The sequence below is a fragment of the Sphaeramia orbicularis genome, chromosome 19 (assembly GCF_902148855.1).
Source record: "Sphaeramia orbicularis chromosome 19, fSphaOr1.1, whole genome shotgun sequence".
NCBI lineage: Eukaryota > Metazoa > Chordata > Actinopteri > Kurtiformes > Apogonidae > Sphaeramia > Sphaeramia orbicularis.
Genome location: NC_043975.1, coordinates 47807000 through 47832595, shown reverse-complemented (window position 1 = coordinate 47832595; position 25596 = coordinate 47807000). Strand labels below are relative to the sequence as shown.

The window sequence follows — 25596 nt, the reverse complement described above, 5'->3', positions numbered from 1 at the left end:
ACAGAGACTTTTTTTTTTTGCTAAAATTAATTTATTTTTGATCATGTAATAGTTTGCTATACTATGTTTCAAATAAACGTTAATTTTAGCCGACATTTAGTCTTTATAATGTGTATTATTATGGACGGAGGCAGTAAATCCAGTGCAGATTACAGCACAAAGGGAGAGCTGGATTTTCCTTGGTCAGGATATGTACAGTCAGTCCAGCTTGGATTTACAAGGAGGACAATTAATACTGAACAAACAAGAACTCAAACTATGAATTATGAAAGAGCTGCAGCATCTGAAACTGACCACAGTGAACATTTGACAGATAAGCAGTACCACCACTACCATGTCTTTTTTGGATTGGGATTGTCTCTGTCAATTCATCATATATTTTTTATTAGTAATTTTTATTTTTTACAAATTACTAGAAATTTCAGGCGACCCCACATGGGGTCCTGACCCCAAGGTTGAAAAACACTGCTTTAGTTGGTCCCCAAGCCTGGATAAAGGAGGACAGTTAGAATGGGGATGTAAAAAAAACACAAAAAAAAAAAACACTAGCATAGACACAATATAGTTCATTTGTAGTTCTAAACATATTTAGGCTGTTTTTTTTTTTTTTTTTTTTAATTATCTTTTTATTAGAAAGGCAAATGTCCATCACATATATTAATTTCATAATCATTAAAAAAAACACAAGAGGATGGATATGGAAAGTTTAGAACATTATATCCATATTGCCCTTCTATAATTTCATTTTTATGGACTCTTAATTTTAGTTGAAACATTAATACAACAAAACAGAACAGGGGAGTGCACCACCTCATACTATCATAACCTCACATAAAAGCAGACAGATAAACACAAAGCACAAATACAATCAAATGAAATCGGATCTGGTTGGTTTTACGTACTCAGTCCATTTAGACCAGATATTATAAAATTTTTCTTTTTCAACTCTGAGGGAAAACGATATCTTCTCCATAACATAAATCTCATCGACAGTTCCAATCCATTCATCAATGGTGGGCGGTTCTACTTTTAACCATTTCCTCGTAACTGATTTCTTACAGGCTGCCAACAATATAGCCAATAATTTTTTGTCTTTAATGTTCCATGACCCAAACGGTAGATTACCCAAATACATGGTCTCACATTTAAACAGACTGTTTACATTAAATACATTTTGTATACAGGGTGGGGAAGCAAAATTTACAATGAACATTTAGTTGTTTTTTCTCAGCAGGCACTACGTCAATTGTTTTGAACCCAAACATATATTGATGTCATAATCATACCTAACACTATTATCCATACCTTTTCAGAAACTTTTGTCCATATGAGTAATCAGGAAAGCAAACGTCAAAGAGTGTGTGATTTGCTGAATGCACTCGTCACACCAAAGGAGATTTCAAAAATAGTTGGAGTGTCCATAAAGACTGTTTATAATGGAAAGAAGAGAATGACTATGAGCAAAACTATTACCAGAAAGTCTGGAAGTGGAGGAAGCAACAAAAAACGTACCAAAGCTTTTATTAAAGCTCCCAAATCCAAAATCCTCAAGGATCCAACCAAATCCATCCAGATACCAGGTATTGCCATGGCTTAAAACAAACTACCCAGATGGAAATTATGTATGGACACAGGATGGTGCTCCAGCCCACACAGCTAGAAAAATACAAGATTTCTGCAAATCCAACTTTAGCAATTTTTGGGAATCATGTTTATGGCCGCCTTCTAACCCAGATCTAAACCCTCTGGATTCTGCTATTTGGGGCATTTTAGAACATGCTACCAATAGAACATCACACAGCAATGTCGACTTTCTTAAAGATACTATTAAAGAAGAATGGGAGAAGTTGTCATCCGAATATTTGAGGAACACTTGCGCAAGTTTCAGGAAGCGTGTGAAGGCAGTTATTGAGAAAGAAGGAGGACACATAGAATAAAAACATTTTCTATTATGTACATTTTCTTGTGGCAAATAAATTCTCATGACTTTCAATAAACTAATTGGTCATACACTGTCTTTCAATCCCTGCCTCAAAGTATTATAAATTTTGCTTCCCTACCCTGTATGTTTGTGAAACTCATCCCAGTAAGGTCTTATAACCGGACAGTCCCAAAAAGTATGGAAGTGGTTGGCTCCATTAGACCCACAAAGTCTCCAACAAGCGTCCCCGCTGCCTTGGTGTCGCTTCTGAATGGGTGTGACAAAATTTAGGCTGTTTTTATTCTCACTTTTTGTCTTTCACATAATGTTATTCCTCTGTCCGACATCATTCATTATAATTACATGAACATTTGATTTACACATACTGGTTGGATCTAAACCACACTATATAAGACTGATTCTACTTGTCCCCTAGACCTATATCATCATTCTGTTTTTGCATTACATCTATGATAGAAATGTTTAACCCTTTCATGCATAGTGGTCACTACAGTGGACAGTTATTCAAAGCTGTTGTCTTGTATATTCATGGATTTTGTTGCTTTAGTTCCATATCATCTAACACATTGGGCACTCATGCATAATCCCATACACTGCAATTGATACCATTACTGTAACTTTGCTGTTCTTGATAAATCTGATCTGCACTAACATGTTTGAGTGGAAAGTAATTGCTTGTTGTTTTTATTTGACTGTAATTAACAACAAAAGTTTTTTTTTTTTTTTTTTTTTGAAGTGAGTAATGACTAGTATTAGAGTATGTTAAAATTTGAGAAAACAACAAATTAGTAGCAATAACAAAGTTTTTCTTTCATACTTTTCACACAGTATATCAGTAAATACATGTTTCTTTGCTTCAAAAATCAAACGCATGGGGTCCAGCTGAGCGGACATTTTTGCAACTCCATGAAAAATAGGTTCATAAAAAATTTTTTCAGTCGTATTGTTTTTTTTTAATGCCTAAAGAGGAATAAAAACACTCAGGAAAAAAATCTTGATTAAGGTTCTCATAATTCATGCATGAAAGGGTTAAAATGACAAATAAAGAATCTGAATCTGATTTACAATTATGCAAATTAGATGTTGATGTCAGTTAGAAACTTCTAGTGACTTTTAGGACAAACAATAGATACTTTCACCACTGAGGAGTTGGAGACAGTGGATCAGAGTAGGAGTAATGTACATTTTCAGTCCAATGAAAGATGGATAAAAACCTTCAGAGTGGTTTTATGTTACTTTTAACCTAAAGAAAAGAGCAGCTCAGGAGGGAAAACCGCAGACGAAACACAGCCTCGTCTATGACTGGAATAGATCGGCGACAAACTTATCACGTTTCTCTGCTCAGGTACAGGGGTGAGACAGGGCGAGAATTAACTACAGCCTAAAGACGTGAGCCGCAGTATGGAGACTATACTTTACAGTCTACAGGATATTCTGTCCATGGCAGAGCACGGGACTGTAGTCTTGTCCAATTTAAGCAGCAATATCTCATTTCAGGAGCAGATGGGTGACGTCTGAACCGCAGTGGACAGAGACGAGATGAAGGTCACCACACAGGTTTGAGAAGTTATTAAGTCATTATTGGAAAGAAGATTTAGCCAAGACGCACTGATCGTCAGGGCCTGGAAACCACGTGGACACGTCCTGTCCTCCCTGCATTTTCATTATCAGCCCATACAGACCAGTGGTGATTTCTCATAGACTGCAGGGGAAGCCCGGCCTCCCCTAAAATTACAAAAATTAAATGGTTAAATATGTTCGGTTGTGTTGACATTTCATTAACTACAAATGTGTTAGAACACGTTCATCTCCCACATGAGTTCGTTCAGAATCAGCTTTATCACAAATCAACGGACTCTATGTTGTTCACTTCTCCTCCATTCCTGTGTCTGTGTTTTCTCCTCCATCTCTGCTCAGTGCATTTGTCCGTAGACTGTGTCCGTCTCTGGGCTTCAATGGGACTGAGTGGAACAGTTTTTTTTCATTGCCTCAAAACTGGATGGTAATTGGATAAATGCCACCATGTTGTCCCGCCCCCGGACGCCGGGCGTCTCTGGGGGTGAATGGAGCTGTGGGCGGAGCTCAGCCGGGCTGGACGGCAGAATCCCACGTGCTGATTGGAGGATCAGTCGAAAGGCTGAATCCTGTTTGATTGACAGCTGTTTTCAGATCTACTCCTTCACTGACACAGTTCAGTTTAAAACCACTGCGCATTCTGCTGCGAAATCAAGAGAGAAACCACTACGAAATTACTCGTTCATTTCTTGCACTGTAAATAAAACACACTTGTACTTCCTTGTTTCAATTTAACATAATTTCAGTGTTTTCTTGTTTCAGTTCCATAATTTAATCATTTCTTGTTCAAGTTTAACATCGTTTTGTAGATAGTTAAATCTATCATACCGTCGGCTTGGTCGGAGTGAAAGGAGCATCTGTAGTTTAAAAAGGCTGAAGTCTGACACCCACAACACACTGGGCCAAGGCAATCTAAGCAGAGAGGACACTGGTCCAGTCCCTGGAAAAGACGCCTACTGTGTACGATAAGGTCACTGAGCATTTTCTTAAAAAGGAACGGAGGGCCGAATGTATGTTTAAATAACTTAACTTTTTTTTTTTTTTTTTTTGATGTAAGCTGACAATGAGCTTCCCCTGTCTGAAAGACGAGCAGCCGCCACTGATACAGACCCAAACAGCCACTGGTGTCCAAAACCATCGACCAATATACAAAATTTAATGACCTCTGATCCACTAATCCTGTCAATACATGTACATAACTAGTGTGAAATACAGTCAATACAGTCATCAGATATGACCCATTTGGACGCTCATAGGCTCCGTAGTTACCATGGAAACACTGTCATCTTCTACAACATAAGCCACTTTTACACATAGATCCCAAAAACAGGTCAGCTGGTGATCCCACCTTTTTGCCACCACTGACCGATTTCCAAAGGAGTAACAGAGGTGAGACAGGCTGGACTTTTACACAGTGGACCCGCATTACGGAATCAAAGGGGCGGTGACACAGTGTATAGTATAGTGTGATGTAGGGCTGTGCAATTAATCAAAATTCAATTACGATTTCGATTATTACACGCAACGATTACAAAAATTATGTAATCAAGAAAAAACGATTATTAATTTTGAGTCGTTTTAATTCACGCGCACGCAAGCTACCATGAGCTGCTGGGCCCCGCCCCCCTCTAAGCTACTGCTGCCTGCTAGCCGGCAGGTCCACCCCAAGAGGAAAGTTGTATACCTAGCGGTCTGGAAAAACGGCAGGAGAATCACAGCAGAAGTGCTTGGTAAACAAAAAAGGCAAGTCCAATTCAATTGTATGGAATCACTTTGGGTTTGATGAAGAAGATGAAGAGCAAAAACACATCACATGCAATAAGTGTTTGGTAGTTGTGTCCGCACCGACCGCTAACACAACAAACCTTTTTAACCATCTAAAGTTTAACCACCGCCACCTTTATCATAATCTTATGAAAAACTATAACACATAAAAACAACTTCGTCCGCAATGCAATCTTCAGTTTCCGAATCTCTTTACGCTGCAACTCCCGTATTAACCTAACCCTAACCCGTATAACCCTAACGTACATACTCTAGATGGCTGATGTATACAGAAGGCCTGAACTGAAACCTCACGGCACGCCACTGAATTTACTATGTTTCATACTACATTGAACATACTTGAATTTATAATTTGCACTTTACGTGAGCTTTTTTTTTTTTTTTTTTTTTTTAATTGCTCTAGTTCTATGGCAAGTCTATCGCAGTTTAATTCCAGTGCACTATTTATTTACAAAAGGAAACATACTTGAATTTACAGTACACTTATTTGCATTCAAAGATTTTTTTGTTTCGTACAAAAGTGAACATACTTTGTTTTAGTGGTTAAAAGCTTTATTTATGTTTAAAGAGCATATTTTACATTGTTTTGCAAGAAAAAAATAAACAACTTTAAGGTTAACAAATAATCGTTTTTAATAATCGTGATTTCAATTATTGCTAAAATAATCGTGATTATTTTTTTTTCTATAATCGTGCAGCCCTAGTGTGATGTACAACTTGCGAGTTTGGAAATACCCTGAGCAGAGTCAGCCCATCTTTCACCGTTTCACAAATGTTAGCATGGATAGAGTCCTCCCAGAGTCCTCGATGTATCAGAGTAGTGACACTTCCATAGACTCCCGTGGTCTAAGAAATATGCACCTACTTCCGGGTCATGGAGGGGTCAATAGTTCCAAACATTGAGTGTAACGTCGTCGGAACACATTCATTTCTATTGCAGCTGATCTAGAAACTCCAGCCGTAAGTTAATAAGACATCATCATCTTTCAAATGATCGAGTGTATTTCCTGTATTAGCGGACATTCATGTTGTAAATGCAGTTGTCTTTGGTTAGGGTTAGGGTTTGTACAAATGTATATCTGAAACACCTGTTACATTTGATTGTCAGCTGTAGCCCTATAGTTTGCTAGCTAACTTGGACAGCTGTTGAGATTTAACCACTATAACCACAAATTATGGAGTTTGTACGATAAGGTAACGTTGGTACAAATGCTGTTATCAGTGGGTTTTATTTTGGTTGTTTTACTGAACCTGGTGGTGTTTGGTCCAGTTTGTCAGCTGAGGTCATGTGATCATTAGGAGGAGAGTTGCTGTTATTATTCATGAGTTAAAGGGAGCAACTTCTGTCACTTGGCGTTTGTAAGATCCGACCCATCCTATAAGGATTCTGTTGAGTTTTGAGTTTGCTAATGTTGTGTTTTTAATGAGTTTAGCGTCTATGCTAATGCTAACATGCTAAGTTAGCCGCTGTGTTCTCCGCTGGTTGTCGTCTATTGTGTGTGTTCTCAGAGCAGAGTTTGGCAGACACACTGTTCACAGATAAACACTGTTTTCTGCTTGTACCTCAGTCCTATAATAGAACTAGAAAAGCACTCGGAGAGCATAGACCTCCGCCAAGCGCAAAAATTCCCCACATAATCGGTGATACAAATCCTACATTTATTTTTTAAAATAAAATCCGCCTTCTGGATCAGATCCGGATCAGCCTTTGAAATGTGATAGAGGACCCCATTGTCAATTCCTGAGTTAAATTTCATGAGTTTTGGTCAATAATTAAGCGAGATATTGGGAAACGAAAATTTTGGCCCCATTTACCACAATGTTAACGAAAATTTCAAAGTGATCCAGAATCCAGGATTTCTTCCGGATCACCCCCAAAAGTTAATCATTTCTTCCTTATCCCATTTCCAACAAACCCTGAAAATTTCATCAAAATCTGTCCATAACTTTTTGAGTTATGTTGCACACTAACAGACAGACAAACAAACAGACAGACAAACCCTGGCAAAAACATAACCTCCTTGGCGGAGGTAATAATGAATGAATGAATGAATGAATGAATGAATGAATACATTTATTTTTGGTTTTACATCAGTCACTGTGCTCAGTACATCAGTTGTAATAAACATAAAAACCAGAAAAGGAATAGGCTAGAAGCAAAAGCTTATTTTTTGCCTATCCTTTTCAACTAATACACTGCTTACGTCAACTTAAATGTGTACAGCATCGAGCATTTACACCATAATAATAACAAATTTAAAAAAAAAAAATAAATAAAAAGTCAGCAACAAAAACACATCTACCATCTCAATTCAATATTTCTGAATAATTTAAACTTAAAGTACTTTTTTTTTTTTTTTTTTAAAACTTTGCCAAAGGGGTGAATAACTTAAATGCATCATAAGGTCCATTCCATAATTTCACCCCCACAATCCCCATTCATGTAGACTTCACATCTGCCCCCACTCTAATCCACTCACACATATCACATATCACACATATCAGAAACTCTGAAATTCGAATGACTCGCTCTTAATTCCAAGAAACCAGTAGAACTTAAAATGGTAAATTGTCTACCTCCTTACAAGTACAGTACAGTTGCAGATTGAATGAACTTGTAAAGTTAGTACCACTCACGTACGTAGCCTACCCAAGCTAACACCAACCTGTCCCCCCAAAATTTAAGTTTTCAAAGTAATAAAGTCAGTCCTTTCAGTGGTCAACCCCACTACTCAAAAGTATAAAACACACAACAATACATACGGTAATGACACAACGGTTGTTTTTTATCTATTTTATTTATTTATTTATTTTGCTGTTTTTAATTGTATGGCTTTTTAATCTATTCTTGTATTTTATTCTTTTTATTTGGGTTATATTTATTCTTCTGTATAGCACTTTTTTTTCCATTTTTGTACAGTTTCTATGTCTTTAAATCTATTCTGTATTTTATTCTTCTGTTTTGGTTTTAATTATTCTTCTGTACAGCACTTTGGTCCACTGCAGTTGTTTTAAAGTGCTTTACAAATAAAGTTGGATTGGATTGGATTAAACAGTTATTACACATCTTGGATCGGTAGATGCTCAGGGGTCTTTGACTCTTAGAAAACCCCACCTTTTTCAATCATTTCCATTTTTTGTTGGGTTAAATGGTATTTATTTTTTTATTTTTGCATTACAGGTTTGGCTTTACCTCCTCCAAACGGTGCCCAGATGACCCTCCGTATGGCCTTGACCCAGTCGTCCATGTCGGTCTGAGAGTTTGCCATGAGTAGGAAGGATTCATGGCTGATGGGGGCGCGGTCCTTCTCTCCACTTCCACCTGTACAAATACACACCACACATTTAATCATGTCACACTTCACATATGAATATGAGGTTAGTTATGTGTTGCATCATCTGTCATCCTGCTGAAATAACTTCATTCATTCCTGAATTCTCCCAGTTCCTATCAGGTGTAATATATATTTTCACCACTAGATGGCAGGGTAGTTTTACATAAACCCTCCTGTGCAGCATTCATGACACTGGTGACTATAGAGTTTTATTTCAAGGCATTAAACAGACGCTTTAACCCTTTCATGCATGAATTATGACAGCGTTATTATGAGAGTGTTTTTCTTCCTCCAGGCATTAAAAAACAAAGTGATTTAATTTATTTTATGAACCTATTGTAGACTTAAACTTAGACAGACTTTATTGTCATTCAGATGTACAAGTGTATGCAGAACAAAATGTTGCATTTGCTCGCTACAGTATAAAATAATAGAATAAAAATAGAGAATATAGACAGTAAAAATGTAAGGTGTGGACACAGTGGAATATAGGCTGTGCAAAAGGCAAAAAAAAAAACAAAAAACAAAAAAACAACTGCATTTTTCATGGAGTTGCAAAACTGTCCACTCAGCTGGATACCATGCATTTAATTTTTGAAGCAAAGAAACATATTTAGTGATAAACAGTGTGAAAAGTATGAAATAAAAACATTTTTAATGCAGCTAGTCTGATGTTTTCTCACATTTTAACTTATACTAATACTAGTCATAACTCACTTCATGGAAATAACATGCAAAAAAAAAACCAACTTTTTGTTTGAAACTTTTTGTTTAGTTACAGTCTATTAACAATAACAAGCAATTGATTTACGCTCAAACATGTTAGTGCAGATCAGGTTTATGAAGAACAACAAATTTACAGTAATAGTCTGAATGTCAGTGTATGGGATGGTGCATGAGTGTCCACTGTGTCGGCTGATATGGAACTAAAACAACAAAATCCATGAATATACAAGAGAACAGCTGGAGAAGAACTGTCCACTGGAGTGACCACTGTGCATGAAAGGGTTCATACAATTAAGACACTTTTTAACCCTTAATGACCCACAACTGTTTTCTTCTCAGCTTCCAGATGATTTGTTTTTGTCTTTCCCAAGTGATTTGTCACCATTTATTATTTGAATAGAGTTTTTATTCATCAGTTCAGATCTGCACTATTTTTAGGCTAAAAGTCTTGATCTGTTTTATCTGTTTTATCTATTTATCTGATTTTTGTTTGTTTGTTTTTCTCATGCCTTCTGCTGTAATGCTTTTAATGTTTTATGTAAAGCACTTTGAATTGTCTTGTATATGAAATGTGCTATATAAATAAACCTGCCTTGCCTATAATTATATCCTCTGTATTTTGCATTTTTAAATGAAAATCAGGTATTTTCCTATATCTAAAAATTACTGATTATGTAAATGTTAATTGAAGCTCAGAGTGAATTCAAAGGTTATTTTTTAGAGAAATATGACATTAGACGATTCTCTGTAAATACCAGGTGTCCAGAGTCACGGATGGGTCATGATGACATGTCGTGTAAGAAGAAACTCAGGATATGTCTACCGTTTCTTCTCTATCTACATGTTTTCTGTCTCGTGGTTCCAGTTCAGGGCCAGAGCACCCTGTTGCCCTTGGAGAGATCAGACCATAGGGTAGGTGGGGGAAGAGTGCAAACGCGGTCACTGAACCCATGCATTACTGTGTTTTGGATTCCGAAGCCAATGGTGAATTGGAGTAAGTCATTATGTTTGGACACTTGGACCAATGGTTATACAGGGTGACACAAAAAAAACGGGAACTTTTTAACAATCCAATAAAACCAAGAGAGATGGAAGAAAAATATTTTATTCATAGTAATTGAAACCTTAAACCATGCCATTTAAGAAACAATGATGGAATTTTCATTTTTTTAAAAATGACTTCCTGTAGATGGCGTCCTCCTGTACGAATGCATTCTTGAAATCTGCTGTTGAGATTCCTCATTGACCGCTGCAACATCTCAGCTGGGATACTGTGAATTTCATCCTGAATTCTCTGTTTTAACTCATCCAGAGTTCTTGGTCGAGTCGTGTACACTTTACTCTTGAGATAGCCCCACAAGAAAAAATCACAAACGGACGAATCTGGTGATGTAGGGCGCCAGGGAACGTTACAGAATCTTGAGATCACACGGTTACCGAAAATTCTCGCACAGCCGCCAATGGTTACTATGGTCACCCTGTACTTGTACAGGGTGACCATAAAAAAATGGGACCCAAAAAAACAGGAATTTTTGAAGTGTGTACTGGCAGACATGAGCAAGTGGCAGCACTGCGAGACAGTGACCTTGAGCAAGTAAACACACCCCCATTTTAGTAATCATTGGCGGCTACCTCAAGAGTAAAGTGTACACGACTCGACCAAGAACTCTGGATGAGTTAAAACAGAGAATTCAGGATGAAATTCACAGTAAAATAAAATAAATAAAATAAAATAATAAAATATTTTTCTTCCATCACTCTTGGTTTTATTGGATTGTTAAAAAGTTCCCGTTTTTTTGTGTCACCCTGTATTATTCATATTCTTTCATAAGATCTTAGACTTCCAGGTGTTAGGCTACGTTCACACCAAGGTTATTATCGTTAACGAAAACTAACGAAATGACAAAAACTAGAATTGTAAAAACATTTTCGTTAACTGAAATAAATAAAAATTATAATTAAAAGAAAAAAATGATAACTATCTGAAACTGTATTGTGTGCTTACACAACTAACGAAAACGGATAAAAATGATGGATAAAATTCCCTTCGTTTTCGTCTTTGTCAATGTTGGATTGATATGAAATCTATTTATTTCCCTCTGGCAATTCTATCTGCTGACACCGTATGATATTTAAGGGTCCGTCATTTGTGGTTTCCAGTCGTCTTCTGGTCCCCACTCTACCTGGAAACATGGAGACTAAAGTTGGGAGAAAGCAGCAGAGTCCTGTCTGGGATTTATTTGAATATGATGGTGAAGAAGAGAAAAGACACGACAAAACTAAAATTAACCCTTTCATGCATAGCGGTCACTCCAGTGGACAGTTCTTCTCCAGCTGTTCTCTTGTATGTTCATGGGTTTAGTTGTTTTAGTTCCATATCAGCCGACACAGTGGACACTTATACATCATCCCATAAACTGCAATTCATCCCATTACTGTAACTTTGCTGTTCTTGATAAACCTGATCTGCACTAACATGTTTTAGTGTAACTCAACTGTTACTTGTGAGACAAAAAGTTTTTTTTTTTTTTTTTTTGCATATTACCTCCTTGAAGCGAGTAATAGCTAGCAGTAGAATATGTTAAAATGTGAGAAAATGTCAGATCAGTAGGATTAAAATATTTTCATTTGTTTTTATCTCACTTTCTGATATTGGGTTTTAAACACGTTTCTTTACTTGAAAAATTAAACACATGGACATTTTTGTAACTTCATAAAAAAAAACTCAATTGCTTTTTTTTTCATGCCTAGGGGGGGATAAAAACAAGAAGAAAGAAAAAAAATCTTGACTATAGTTGTCAGAATTCGTGCATGAAAGGATTAATACTAAAACTAAACTAAAACTAAGCATTTAGAAAATAATGAAAATTAATAAAAACTAGCAAATCTGCTCTAAAAACTAATTAAAACTAACTGAATTAGAGAAAAAAAAGGCAAAACTAAATAAAACTAAACTAGAATAAAAAATCCAAAACTATTAGAACCTTGGTTCAGACTGCAGGCAAATGTGGCCCAGATCTGATTTTTTGCCCTTTATGTGACTCAGGTCAGATTCTTTCATGACTGTGAGAACACCACAAGTCACATGGAATTTGATCTTTTTAAATCAGATCGGGGCCATTTTCAAATTGGATACATATCAGATTTTTTCAAATGTGAACAGCCAGGCCACACTGACTGCAACTTTGACGTCATTAGGGGTCATGACACACATTACACAGACAGAGAACAGGTTGGCCAAGGTGCGGTACCCTGCCCCTGTTGCTAACCAGTACAGCCCCACTCGTACTCCCTTTTTCAAGGAGATGGGTCTCCTGAACGACGTGTCTCACCTCGAAACTCTCGAGGTGAGGCGCTGACAAATGAGGTGAAAGGTATTCTTTGACATTCTGAAGTTCAACTGCCCATGCGGGTCACCTCAGGAGCGAGAGCTGTTCACAAAGCAAACCATAGACATTCCACATTTAAAAATATAATGTGAACAGCCAAACAATAAATCAGAATTGGGCGTTAAGGCCTGCAGTGTGAACGCAGCCTTTGTCAGTCAACTGCGTACGTACTTGATTCCTTCTGATTCCAGAACCAGTGACTCTGTCTTGATTCTTAGATGGTATCTCAGAATTTGTCTATCATGATTAGATCGAAACAGAGAACAAATACAGAAACAGAGGCTTTTTCGACAAAATAATTGAACATAAAAACAGTAGCTGAGTACCTCTGTGGTAGAATGGACTACACTGTAAGCCCGGAATTTGTATTTACTAAAATGTTTTAATTACAATGCACTTAAATGATTTAAGTTTTATGATGTTACTATAAAATGTTCAGTATATTCTACTAATTTGTAGACATAGTTGAAAGTACGAAAAAGTTTAAGTTGAATGGAATTAAATCACTAAGTTTTAGTCATGACCACACCTTTTTATCTTTGCATTGCATTGTGGGTATTGGGCATGTTGTTGAAAATGTGTTCTTTTTCTGTGCAGGGGTTCAGCGGGGTTGTGGTGTTAGAGTTAATTTGGATTTAATGTGTGTATGGCAGTGTTTATTGGCCTTTTTGGGTTTGTTTTTGTATTTTTGTACAGCTGCACCATGAGTCAGAGCCAGAGGAAGAACTATCGATTTACTGTTCATCTAAACTACTAATTGACTAATGACAATCTTAATGTGTTGCCTAAATAAAAGTACTTTTTGTACTGGCAAATGATATGGAGCTAACTTCCATTCATGTTAGAATATATTAATTTTTTTGAAAATTTCATACTCATTTTGGTCAGGAATAGGGTTTTGACTTTGATTATCTTAAAAAAAGTTGTTCAAATCAATCATTAATTAATCTGGCTGCAATTGAGAAAATTAGTCAGTGTAAGCTAAAATGCTGAGTTGAATGGTTGGATAGTGGGGTTGATTTTACAACAGATTTAAAGTACAAGTAACTTGTCTATTAGTGTTTTCTACTTAATAGTTTAAGTTCAACACTTTTAGCATTAAAGTTGAACCTACTTAAACCAACTGATTAGTCGATCATTACTCAAATCATTTAAGTGCAATCACTTGCCTCAAATTTTTTGAGTAAACTCTACTTATCTGGGCTTACAGCGTATATCATCTGTACAAATGTTTGTGATATTTCTTTTTTAACCCATAAAGACTCAGTGCTACTTTTGTGGGAGTTTCCAAATGATGCTTTCTCTATATTAAACCTTTCTGAAGTGATTTATCACCATCTATTATAATATTATCCTCTGTGTTCTGTATTTTTTCAGTGGAAAACTGCGATTTTCTGGTTTAATTCACTGATCATGTAGATGTTCATAAAAGCTCAGATTAAAATTGAGGGTTATTATATCAGAAACAGACAAAACTGAAGAAAAATGGACTTTCTCAGTAAAATCTTTCATTAACTGAACATAACCCCAGTGTTTCCATCCACTGTCATTGATCCAACTCTATGGGTTTTACTGGTGAATCAGTGTTGTAGAAGATGACGGTGTTTCCATGTTCACCATGGAGCCTCTGAACGTCCAAATGGGTTTTTCAGTGGAAAAACTGATATTTTCTGGAAATGAATTCACCGTTCAGGTAGATGTTCATAACAGCAAATATTCAAGTTAAGGGTTATTATATCAGAAACAGACCAAACTGAAAAAAAAAAGAAGACTTTTTCAGCAAAATATATCAATAACTGAACATAAAAACAAGTCTCTATATCCACTGTCATTTGTCAAAGGCTGGTGGATGTTTGAGTCTCTATGATTTAATCATCAAAGTACATTTTACGTCCTCTTTACCTTAAGTTTTGTGGTTTAAAAACATGAAGAGATGAAACAAATGATTATGACTCTGGAAAAGTAAAGTAAATAATGAGTGATATAAGATCTAAGAGAATCTCATACTTAGATTTCTTATTTTTTTGCAGTACTTGTGCAACCTTGAATAACCTTGTAATCCTCTAAAGCAGTGGTTCTCAACTGGTCCAGGTTCAGCCATCGAGCCGTCCCAAAATTAATACATTTTTAATAAAATGTTGGGGCCAAAAATAGGACCCAAATTGGGACAGGAAAAGCTACCTAGGTGTCACTACATTTGATCTGGAAAACATGTCTGTAAATGGTCTTAAATAGACTATAAATAAAAACACTGTGTTAAATGTGTTGATCTTAATCATTTTTCTAATCCAGACATGCGGGTTTTCATGAATCTCAGTCTCATTCCAGGTTTGGTGTGTAACTCATCGTGTCCACTCATGTTACATGCTGAACCTGCCCATTTAACCTGTTTAACCCTGACTATATTTTCAGGGGAAAAACGCCTAAACAGACATACCCAAAGTAAATGAAGAATTACTTCACAATAATAAGGTTCATATGGATGTTCTTGGTGTCTGTGGACATTTACAGACCTCACAGAATCTATTCCCATTGTCTAAAATATTGTATCTATTACTATGCCTGAGTAAACTGTAACAAACTAAAAGAGAAATTAGAATTTTTTATCCTCGCCTGTTTTTTTTCGGCTGGAGTGACGATATGCATAAATTCATAAAAATCATGTTTGAACATTAAAGTTTGCACTAAAATACATTTTTGATGTATTTTTATTAACAGTAGGGTCTACACTTCGAGCAAAAGTTGAAAAAAACATTCATTGTCCTGATTTATTATATTTTTTATAGTAGATGAATATTAATATAATTTTTTCGGGCTGATAGGGCTAAAGGGGTTTTAAACACAAATAAATTGCGAGTGATTTTGCAACAGCGGTCATTTTTGTCAAACACTTTGCTTTGAATATTTACTTCGATTCCCAAAATGTACCTGTGAGAGAATAAAAAGATTTTCATAAAAACAGTAGCACGTAATTTTGGTGTCCTTTTTATTGTGTTAAATGTGGATTTTTGTGTCAAATAAAAATGTGTTTAATCTGAAAAATAGTTTCTCTTTTTTCTCTTTTATCTCAGTAACTATTTTTTTTTTAATAGACCCAAAGCGTTTCCAAACTTGCTTCATAACATTAGTCTACATCTGGTTTGAATATTTAACCCCTCTGTCTTGTTTTTACACTGTAAGCCCGGATAAGTAGAGTTTACTCAAAAAATTTGAGGCAAGTGATTGCACTTAAATGATTTGAGTAATGATTGACTAATCAGTTGGTTTAAGTAGGTTCAACTTTAATGCTAAAAGTATTGAACTTAAACTATTAAGTAGAAAACACTAAAAGACAAGTTATTTGTACTCTCAATCTATTGTAAAATCAACCCCACTATCCAACCATTCAACTCAGTATTTTAGGTTACACTGACTAATTTTCTCAATTGCAGCCGGATTCATTTATCATTTATTAAACTACTTTTTATAAGTTAATCAAACTTGAATTCCTATTCCTGACCAAAATAGTTGTGGAATTGTTCTTCTTAACATGTTGCAACATGAATGGATGTTTGCTCATTGCCACTTGTCAGTGCAGAAAAAGCTTTTAATCTAGCAAAACATTGAGGTTTCCATTTTACATCAATAACTTTTGATGAACAGTAAAGCCATAGTTCTTCCTCTGGCTCTGACTCATGGTGCAGCTGTACAAAAATATAAAAACAAACCCAAAAAGGCCAATAAACACTGCCATACACACATTAAATCCAAATTAACACAAACACCACAACCCCGCTGAAACCCTGCACAGAAAAAGAACACATTTTCAACAACATGCCCAATACCCACAATGCAATGCAGAGATAAAAAGGTGTGGTCATGACTAAAACTGAGTGATTTAATTCCAATCAACTTAGACTTTTTCGTACTTTCAACTATGTCTACAAATTAGTAGCATATACTGAACATTTTATAGTAACATCATAAAACTTAAATCATTTAAGTGCATTGTAATTAAAACATTTTAGTAAATACAAATTCTGGGCTTACAGTGTAGGACCAGTTTCATAGAAGCACCCATATGTATTTTAGCGCTCATCCCATCTCCTTTGTCTATTTTGTTTTCATCATGTCATACATGTAAATAATGCAGCAGAAATGGGAGTGTGTCTGAGCCGTGTGTGTCGGCTGGCCTCGCCTCCACAGTCACAGTCACTGTTGTCGCAGCCGTTGAGCTGTGAGAAGGAATCCAAATAGAAACAGTGGGGCCGTAAAGCTAAGTGCCATTGTCACCCAGCTTTGCAAATTCACACTGTCTTGATGAACAACACACTGTGGGCTGTCTGCACATGTGCTGTACAGTCTTGAAATAGTGTCTGGAGATTATTTTTAACCCATAAAGACTCAGTGCTACTTGTATGACCGATCCCTAATGATTCTGTCTTTCTAATTAACCTTTCTTAAATGATTTATCACCACTTATTATAATATTATCCTCTGTGTTTTGCATGTTTTTTCAGTGAAAATCATGCATTTTCCTGTATTTAATTCACTGATCATGTAAATGTTCATAAAAACTCAGATTAAAGTTGAGGGTTATTATATCAGAAAGAGAGAAAACTGAAGAAAAAGTGACGATTTCAGCAAAAATACCAAAAACTGAACATAACCCCAGTGTGTCCATCCACTGTCATTGATCCAACTCCATGGGTTTTACTGGTGAATCAATGTTGTAGAAGATGGTGGTTTTTCCACGGTAACTACGGAGCCTCTGAACGTCCAAATGGGTCATATCTGATGACCATGAAAAAATGATAAACTGTATTTTACACCAATTACTTTCATGTATTGATAGGATTAGTGGATCAACAGGTGTTAAACAGTTTAGATCAGTAGATGGTTTTGTTCACTGGTGGATGTTTGGGTCTTTTTGGGTTAAAGGTAGGGTAGGAGATCCTGCAAAAATGGTTCGAGCAAGCTACATTTTGAAAATACACAATTCAATGGTCCAAACCCCTTTCTTCAGACTTCTCCCTGAAGCCACACCTCCGGAGAACCGGATTGTACTCGCAGAGGGGGGAGGGACAAATGGCAGTTGAGTTTGATAGACATATCACTATTCAATCATTTTGATGGGCCCATTAAAATGACTGGATGGTGTTTTTTCAGTCCCGTCCGTTCCACAGGTGACTACAATTTTTTATTTTTGTGTTAGAGCATTTAATTAATTGGTTGTAATCGGGGTGTGATGGGGATTTGAAGCAATATAGTAAAAAATGCTCCAGGAAAACATCTCCTACCCTACCTTTACCTCAAGCTTTTGGAAACAACTGGATATTATTGTGAGCTTTTCCTGTTACACTAGCTTTTCCAAATATGAAAAGAAAAAACACATACCGATCTGCTAATAATGAGATTCCTCTGGAATACAAGTGAAATGAATAGGACCTCCATCCCCCATAAAACAGTACGCATCTGTTTTCCAATCTGATTCCATCCATCTTAATCTCAATGGGACATTTCCTGGTTAAATAAAGGTTAAATAATAATAATAATAATAATAATAATAATAATAATAATAATAATAATAATTAAAAAGAAAAGCACTCAGAGAGCGCAGACCTCCACCAAGACAGATCTGTCCCCTGCCCCCTGCCCCCCCCCCGTGTTTGTTTGTTTGTTTGTTAAGCAAGATAACTCAAACCCCACCCCCTACCCCTGATCACCACCAAAATTTAATCATTTCTTCCTTGTGCCAGTATCAACATTTCCTGAAAATTTCATGAAAATCTGTCCAAAATCTGAGTTATCTTGCTAACAAACAAACAAACAAACAAACCTGCACACACGGACACACGCAAACACACAAAGCAAAGCGATCACAATACCTCCTGGTGGAGGTAAAAAAGGGATCAGCTATAGCTATGGCCCCTTTTGGACCTGAATAAGAGAACAGTTTACAGCGATATGGTTCAAAGTCTGTCTGATGAATCGGATGTTGGTCCTTCCACACAGGAGGAACAAGACGACATTCCCTTCTGCTTAGACGCAGGATGCTTAGGGCATGAAAATCCACATCCGGATACATCTGTTACATATTTTATCACATCAGCAGATAGTCAGTGCTGTTTTTATTACTGTTATATTTGGTGACTTTAACCCATAAAGACCCAAACATCCACTTTTAACCGAAACCGTCGACTGATCTAAACTGTTCAAATACCTGCTGATCCACTAATCCTATCAATATGTGTCAATAATTGGTGTAAAATACAGTTTGTCATCTTTTCATGGTCATCAGATATGACCCATTTGGACGTTTAGAGGCTCTGTAGTTACCGTGGAAACACTGTCATCTTCTACAACATTGATTCACCAGTAAAACCTATGTTGGATCAGTGACAGTGGATGGACACACTGGGTTTATGTTCAGTTAATGTTCACTTTTTTCACTTTTTTTTAAAAATCTAATAACCATTGAATTCTGAGCTTTTATGAACATTTACATAATCAGTAAATTAAATATGGAAAATACCTAATTTCCACTAAAAATGCAGACTGCAGAGGATAATATTATCATAAATGGAGATAAATCACTTAGGAAAGATAATATATATTTGGAAGTTGGGACATAAATATTTGTGGGTCCTATGAGGGTTAAGTTGTCTAACATCCACAAACATTTACCAAAACTATGCAGGAATTTCGGCTCATTCCTCCTGCAGAAACACATACTATTTTTTTTTTTTGTTTAAAAATGCAGAAATTTCGCGTCTACACTACTCCAGCGTTTTAACAAAGATAAAACTGAGACGTTTAGAAACCCTGCTGATCCAATAATGCACATGGCATCCACTGTCCTCACCACATCACAGTCCTGTCAACAGTTTCAGACAGAAAACAAGACATTGGTTTTGTATAAAAGCTGATCATTCAGCGTGATCATTCATCGTATCTTATGTCTGCTCAGCTCTTGTGAAGGACACTGCTATATTTACCTCCGCCAAGGAGGTTATGTTTTTGCCAGGGTTTGTTTGTTTGTTTGTTTGTTTGTCTGTCCGTTAGTGTGCAACATAACTCAAAAAGTTATGGACAGATTTGGATGAAATTTTCAGGGTTTGTTGGAAATGGGATAAGGAAGAAATGATTAAATTTTGGTGGTGATCGGGGGTGGGGGGGCCCACGGGGGGGGCCACTGATCAGCCTTGGCGGAGGTCTGCGCTCTCCGAGTGCTTCTAGTTTGTCATGTTACATCTACGTTCACAGCAGAATTTGTCCCAGTTCATGTGTGCAGTGACCCTGGTGTTAAGGCCACAGCTTATTAGAATGCACACAGATAAATCCTCAAACGTTGAAACTGCCACTGTTTTCATTTTAAAGTGTAGATGAATCAGAATTGCAGTCGTTTTTTGCACAAACCCACTTTTTCAGTTCATCCCACAAGTGTTCTCATTGAATTATGGGCTGTATGGTGTCTACTCCAACATGCAGAAACCATATTATCACCAGTTTGGAGGCTCAGCAGTGGATCGTTGTCCTACTCAAACATGCTTTTGTTCCTAGTTTAAGTTTTGTGACTGATGGTTTTAAGTGTAGTTTGAAAGCATCCACCTAATTCTCCTTCTTCATGATGCATTTAGTTTCATGTACACTCATCCTTAAACACAGAGGGGTACAAACCTCACTCTGCTTTCTTCATATATCACTGATAAGTGTGGTCAAACACTAAATAACATATTTTATGTTGGTTTGGGATGGAAGTGGCATCCTCCTTTGGGAACAGCTCTTCAGGTAGTGATGCTACAACACTCTTTACTATGGATGGATTCATATCTCTGACATCATTATGGGATGAGGAAGCTGTCAACATATTGATGTGCATAAGACAGATCTGTGTGTTCATGCTTTCTTTTCTTTTTACCTCCGCCAAGGAGGTTATGTTTTTGCTGGCAGTGGTCTGCCTGTCTGTCTGTCTGTCCGTGTGCAAGATAACTCAAAAAGTTGTGGACGGATTTGGATGAAAATTTAAGGAAATGTTGATACTGGCACAAGGAACAAATGATTACATTTTTGTGGTGATCAGGGGGGCAGATCTGCCTTGGCGGAGGTCTGCGCTCTCTGAGTGCTTTTCTAGTATTCATCATTTCATAGGTCTTTTTTATTTTATTTTATTTTATTTTATTGTAGTTTTGTTTGTTTGTTTTGTTTTTTTCTCTCTCTTCTGCCCAGTTTACTCAGTTCTGGTTGTAGTTATTGCTACCTTTATCAATATCACCATGGCTGTTACTATTTGTATTGTTGATACTTTCTTGTCAGGATCTTTGCCACCTTTTTCTTTCTTGCTCTCTCCCTTCAACCCCCCCCCCCCCCAAATGTCAGGTCTGACATCGAAATGTGGTTCAACAAAAATCATAATAAAGTCAGTAGAATATCAAGGGGAGCCTCATATACTTTCTGAAGTTTCCCTTGGCAAAGCAAATGTGTTCCACACCAAAAGGAGCCAGACTACCATTCTGCTGTTAGGATGCTGGACAAGACAAGTTAAAAAAAAATAAAAAAAAATATGACAGATCTGTGTGCATATTAGGCTATAGTTGTGCAAAAATAAATATAGTTGTGCGAAAAATAAATATTTGCAAACTCTTGAATGAGTTCAGTCGTACATAAAATGCATTGTGTGTATTTTATCACAATAAGACTGAAAAAGTTTTGCCAAAAATTACAAACATGAAATGCAACTTTACGATTACACTTTCTCCAACACGAATACGAATTCACCAGTGTGACTCTACTGTCAAAAAGACGTCACCACTTCACAGGCATTATTTATGGAGCAGAGGATACACCAATTCTACAGAATGACCATGAGTTCACTGCAAAAATCCAAATCTTACCAAGTGTAGTTTTCTCATTTCTGGTCAAACTATCTCATTACATTTAAAATAAGACATCATCACCTAAAGAGTAACTTTTCAGTGAGATATAAGAACTCATTTTTAGACAATAGATCTTGAAAATCTTTTTTTCAAGAACTCTTACCATGATAATTTTCACTTGTTCCATTAACAGATTTTTTTGCTTAATTCAAGATTTTTTTTTTTTTTTGCTTAATTCAAGCAAAAAAAAAAATTACTCTTTAGGTGATTATTTTCCTATATATATTTAACCTTTCTGAAGTAATTTATCACCATTTTTTATAATATTATCCTCCATAATTTACAGTTTTCAGTGAAAATCATATATTTTCCTATATTTAATTCACAGATTATTTATGTATATTTCTTTTAATTGTCATATTGATAATATATTGTCTAGTACATATTGTCCATATTGCTGTTCTGTGTTTTAATATGTATATTTGGTAACGCAATTTCCTCCTAGGCTTAATGAAGTATTCCGATTCTGATGTTCATGAAAATGCAGTGTAAATTCAAAGGTTATTATATCAAAACAGAGAAAACTGAAGAAAAAGGGACTTTTTCAGCAAACTAATCAATAACTAAATGTAAACACCAGTGTGTCCATCCACTGTCATTGATCCAAATCCATGTTCACTACGGAGCCTCTAAATGTCCAAATGGGTCATATCTGATGACTATGAAAACATGATAAACTGTATTTTACAACAATTATTTACATGTATTGACAGGATTAGTGGATCAACAGGTATTACACTTTTCATATCAGTAGATGATTTTGGTTGCCAGTGGCTGCTTGAGTCTTTGAGGGTTAATATATAACACTGGGTTACAAAAAAATGTTTTTTGCAAGTTGTCTAGGTTTTTTCAACTGAATTAGGACCATTTTGCACCGCTAAATCCAAAAATGACATCTGTTTTTCTCAATCAGGTCAGGTCTCAAGTAAAACTTCAGAACTCGTTTATTGCAAGAAATATGAAAGAATTTTGTATCATATGATGTGAAAATGCCCATAAATGTAAGCAAAAATGTTAAAAAGCCAATATGTAGCATAGTTCAGAAAGTTGACCTGATCGAGCAAAATTAATGTGATTTTTGGATTCAGCACACCAAAATTATCCTGAATCAGCTCAAAAAACTTAAACAATAAATTTGTTGTTGACCAGTGTAATTGTTCTTCATTAAATTTTAAAGTGTCAAACTACTCTCAAGAAAAAAAGAAACGCACCATTTTCATTTTCTCGATTTTTTCAGAAATATGACAGTTATTGGAAAATTGCAAACTACAATGAGTTCAGTACTATTCTGAGTCCAAATGAAAAGATTGTTTTCCTGGTTCCGGTTGATTGATTTTGATTAACAATAAGAACTGTATTTTTGTATTCCTCACCCATGTCTGCTCATGAGTGAAACTCACAGATGAATTGGACCTCTCCTCAACTGTGCACAACCATTCCCTATAAAAAGACACTAAAATGGAGCAAAAACACATTTGTCCACAATGCCATGACTATTGCAACCGGAGAGAGAACAGGCCAAATCGGGCCACAACCTGTCATGGATATGTGACAGCCGACTGGCACGGTCCTGTGCAGCGGTTGTAACAGGCGGTCGACCAGATCTGGGACGGTGGTTGGAGGAGCCGGTGGTGTGGTGACACTCAGCAAGGCGTCCAACGGTAGAGTGGTGGAGTCCAAACACCCTGGCTACGGCCCGTCTGCTCCGTCCAGCTGAAACGTGCCAAAAGCCTGATCTCTCTGAGGTTGCAGTAGTGGTGGCATTGTGGACAAATGTGTTTTTGCTCCATTTTGGCCTCTTTTTAGTGGGAATGGTTGTGCACAATTGAGGAGAGGTCTAATTCATCTGTGAGTTTCACTCATGAGCAGACATGGGTGAGGAATACACAAATACAGTTCTTACTGCTAATCGAAATCAATCAACCAGAACCAGGAAAACAATCATTTCGTTTTGACTCAGAATAGTACTGAACTCACTGTAGTTTGCAATTTTGCAACAACTGTCATATTTCTGAAAAAAATCGAGAAAATGGAAGTGGTGCGTTTCTTTTTTCCTTGAGTGTATCTTTAAAACACCCTTCATCAGATCTGTAGTGTTGAGGTTAGGGTTATATTTGACCCATGTTTTAACTCCTACAGTTTTGTTTGTTCACTGGATACTTTCCAACACGTCGTACCTCCACACAGTGAAGACATGTTTTAATGTCTCCTAGCTGTGCTCAGAGTAATGCAGAACACTGACTGTTGTCTGTATTAGTATTCCTGGTCCGCAGGCTGAGTTCTCTATTAATAATGCGACCGATGATTGGACTCTGTGAACTGGTTGGGGATTAACTTTATATGACCTCTATGCTGTTTATTAATGGTATTATGTATGAGAACGGCAGACAGAGGAAGTGACTAAGTGAGTAAATGAGTATTATGTCATTATTACAGTTCAGATTATACACTGCGCCCATGGCACCTAACTATAATTAAAAAATCCATGCATGATTCACATTTTTTCACGTAACTGAGAACATTTAAATGTCACAAAATTACATTCCCACTTGCCAGAGTTTAATTAGAGCCTTGACCAGAGGGAATTGCTTTTGCACAATAGCGATGGTGTAATATGTAACGTCCTAACAGCTGTGCAGTAGAAAGTACCAGAACAAATCACAAATAACAAACTAGCAAATGAAAACACAACTGTACAGTAGTGTTCAGAGGGTTATTTCTGCAGATATACGGGTACGCTCACAGAAATACTGAACAAACATTCCTACATGACCTTGCAGCCATCCTTGAGCTCTTGCCTCATATTATATTGTATTCTACGTACACCGTGCACACAGCATGCATCCTCCACAGTATTTCTAATGTAAATGACACCAAGCTACACTGATACTGCACAACTGATCTGTTAATAATGTAACAAGCCAGGAAAATTGGAATTGGTTGCATAAAAATGTTGCATAAATAAGCAGACAGCATAAATAAAATGTGTTAAAGCCAACTTACACAACAGGTTGGGACTAGATGTACAAAGCAAATACTCTTTAACCCATTCACGTTGACTGTCACAAATTAGCATCAAACATTTTCCATTATGTTTCCATTACAGATTCAGCCAAGATAGTCTATGTATGCCCCAGTGTTCAGGCATGTTTGATATGTATCTAGTCAGGACACTGAGAGGGATTTTGTGGCATCAGTAAAACCATCTCCATCTCCTGAGATGTAAAAAAATCATTCATTCATTTGTTCATTCGTTCGTTCATTTTCTGGAACCGATTTATTCTCACTTGGGTCGCTGAAGCCTAACCCAGCTACCTTATGGGCAAAGGCGGGGCACACCCTGGACATGTCGCCAGTACATTGCAGGGCTGGCATAACATAAAAAAAATCTTTTTTTTTTTTTTTTTTTTGAATTTTTCATTACTATTGACCATTATGCCTGTTGTCACAAATTTGCATCATACCCACATTTCTAGCAATTTTATATTTTTTAGTCAAATGAACAACCTCCACTTAATTTAGCCCCTGCTTAAAAGCAAAAACACAAATAATATTTTTTTAATATACTTGTGTATAAATTCAGGCATAAAAGAAGCTAAATACACAATATGGTATCATCTACAAACAGCAGTAATAGGACTCTGTTCTTTGATTTTATCATTTGGATCGTAGCATAATTGTCTGTCATATTTTGGTCAAATTGTGACGTCTGTGTAAAATGAAGTAGCTGTGTTTGGAGACTAAAGTAACACAGATACCACAATTTGGCCAAAAATATGACTATGAGGAAAACGATCTGCAAATTCAAAAGTCAGAGGCTTTTCTCCTCAAATTCCTGAACCCTCTGAGATGCCCCATGTCTACCCAGTTACTACTGCACTAGTAAAAGATCTCCAGCATCTGTTTCCTGTTACCTTGGAGATGTTGTT

At 36.5% G+C, this 25596-nt stretch overlaps 1 protein-coding gene across 1 annotated transcript in view; it reads right to left on the bottom strand.

Annotated features, from left to right (window-relative positions):
* LOC115439607 (rho GTPase-activating protein 22-like) overlaps window positions 1-25596 on the bottom strand; it is a 48253-nt gene extending 22657 nt beyond the window's left edge. The window contains exons 1-2 of the mRNA XM_030163458.1: window positions 25582-25596; window positions 8496-8624 (exon numbers count right to left, since the gene is read on the bottom strand). Of these exons, the coding sequence (XP_030019318.1) occupies window positions 8496-8571 (76 nt within the window). The 5' untranslated portion in view covers window positions 8572-8624; window positions 25582-25596. The remainder of the gene's footprint in view (window positions 1-8495; window positions 8625-25581) is intronic.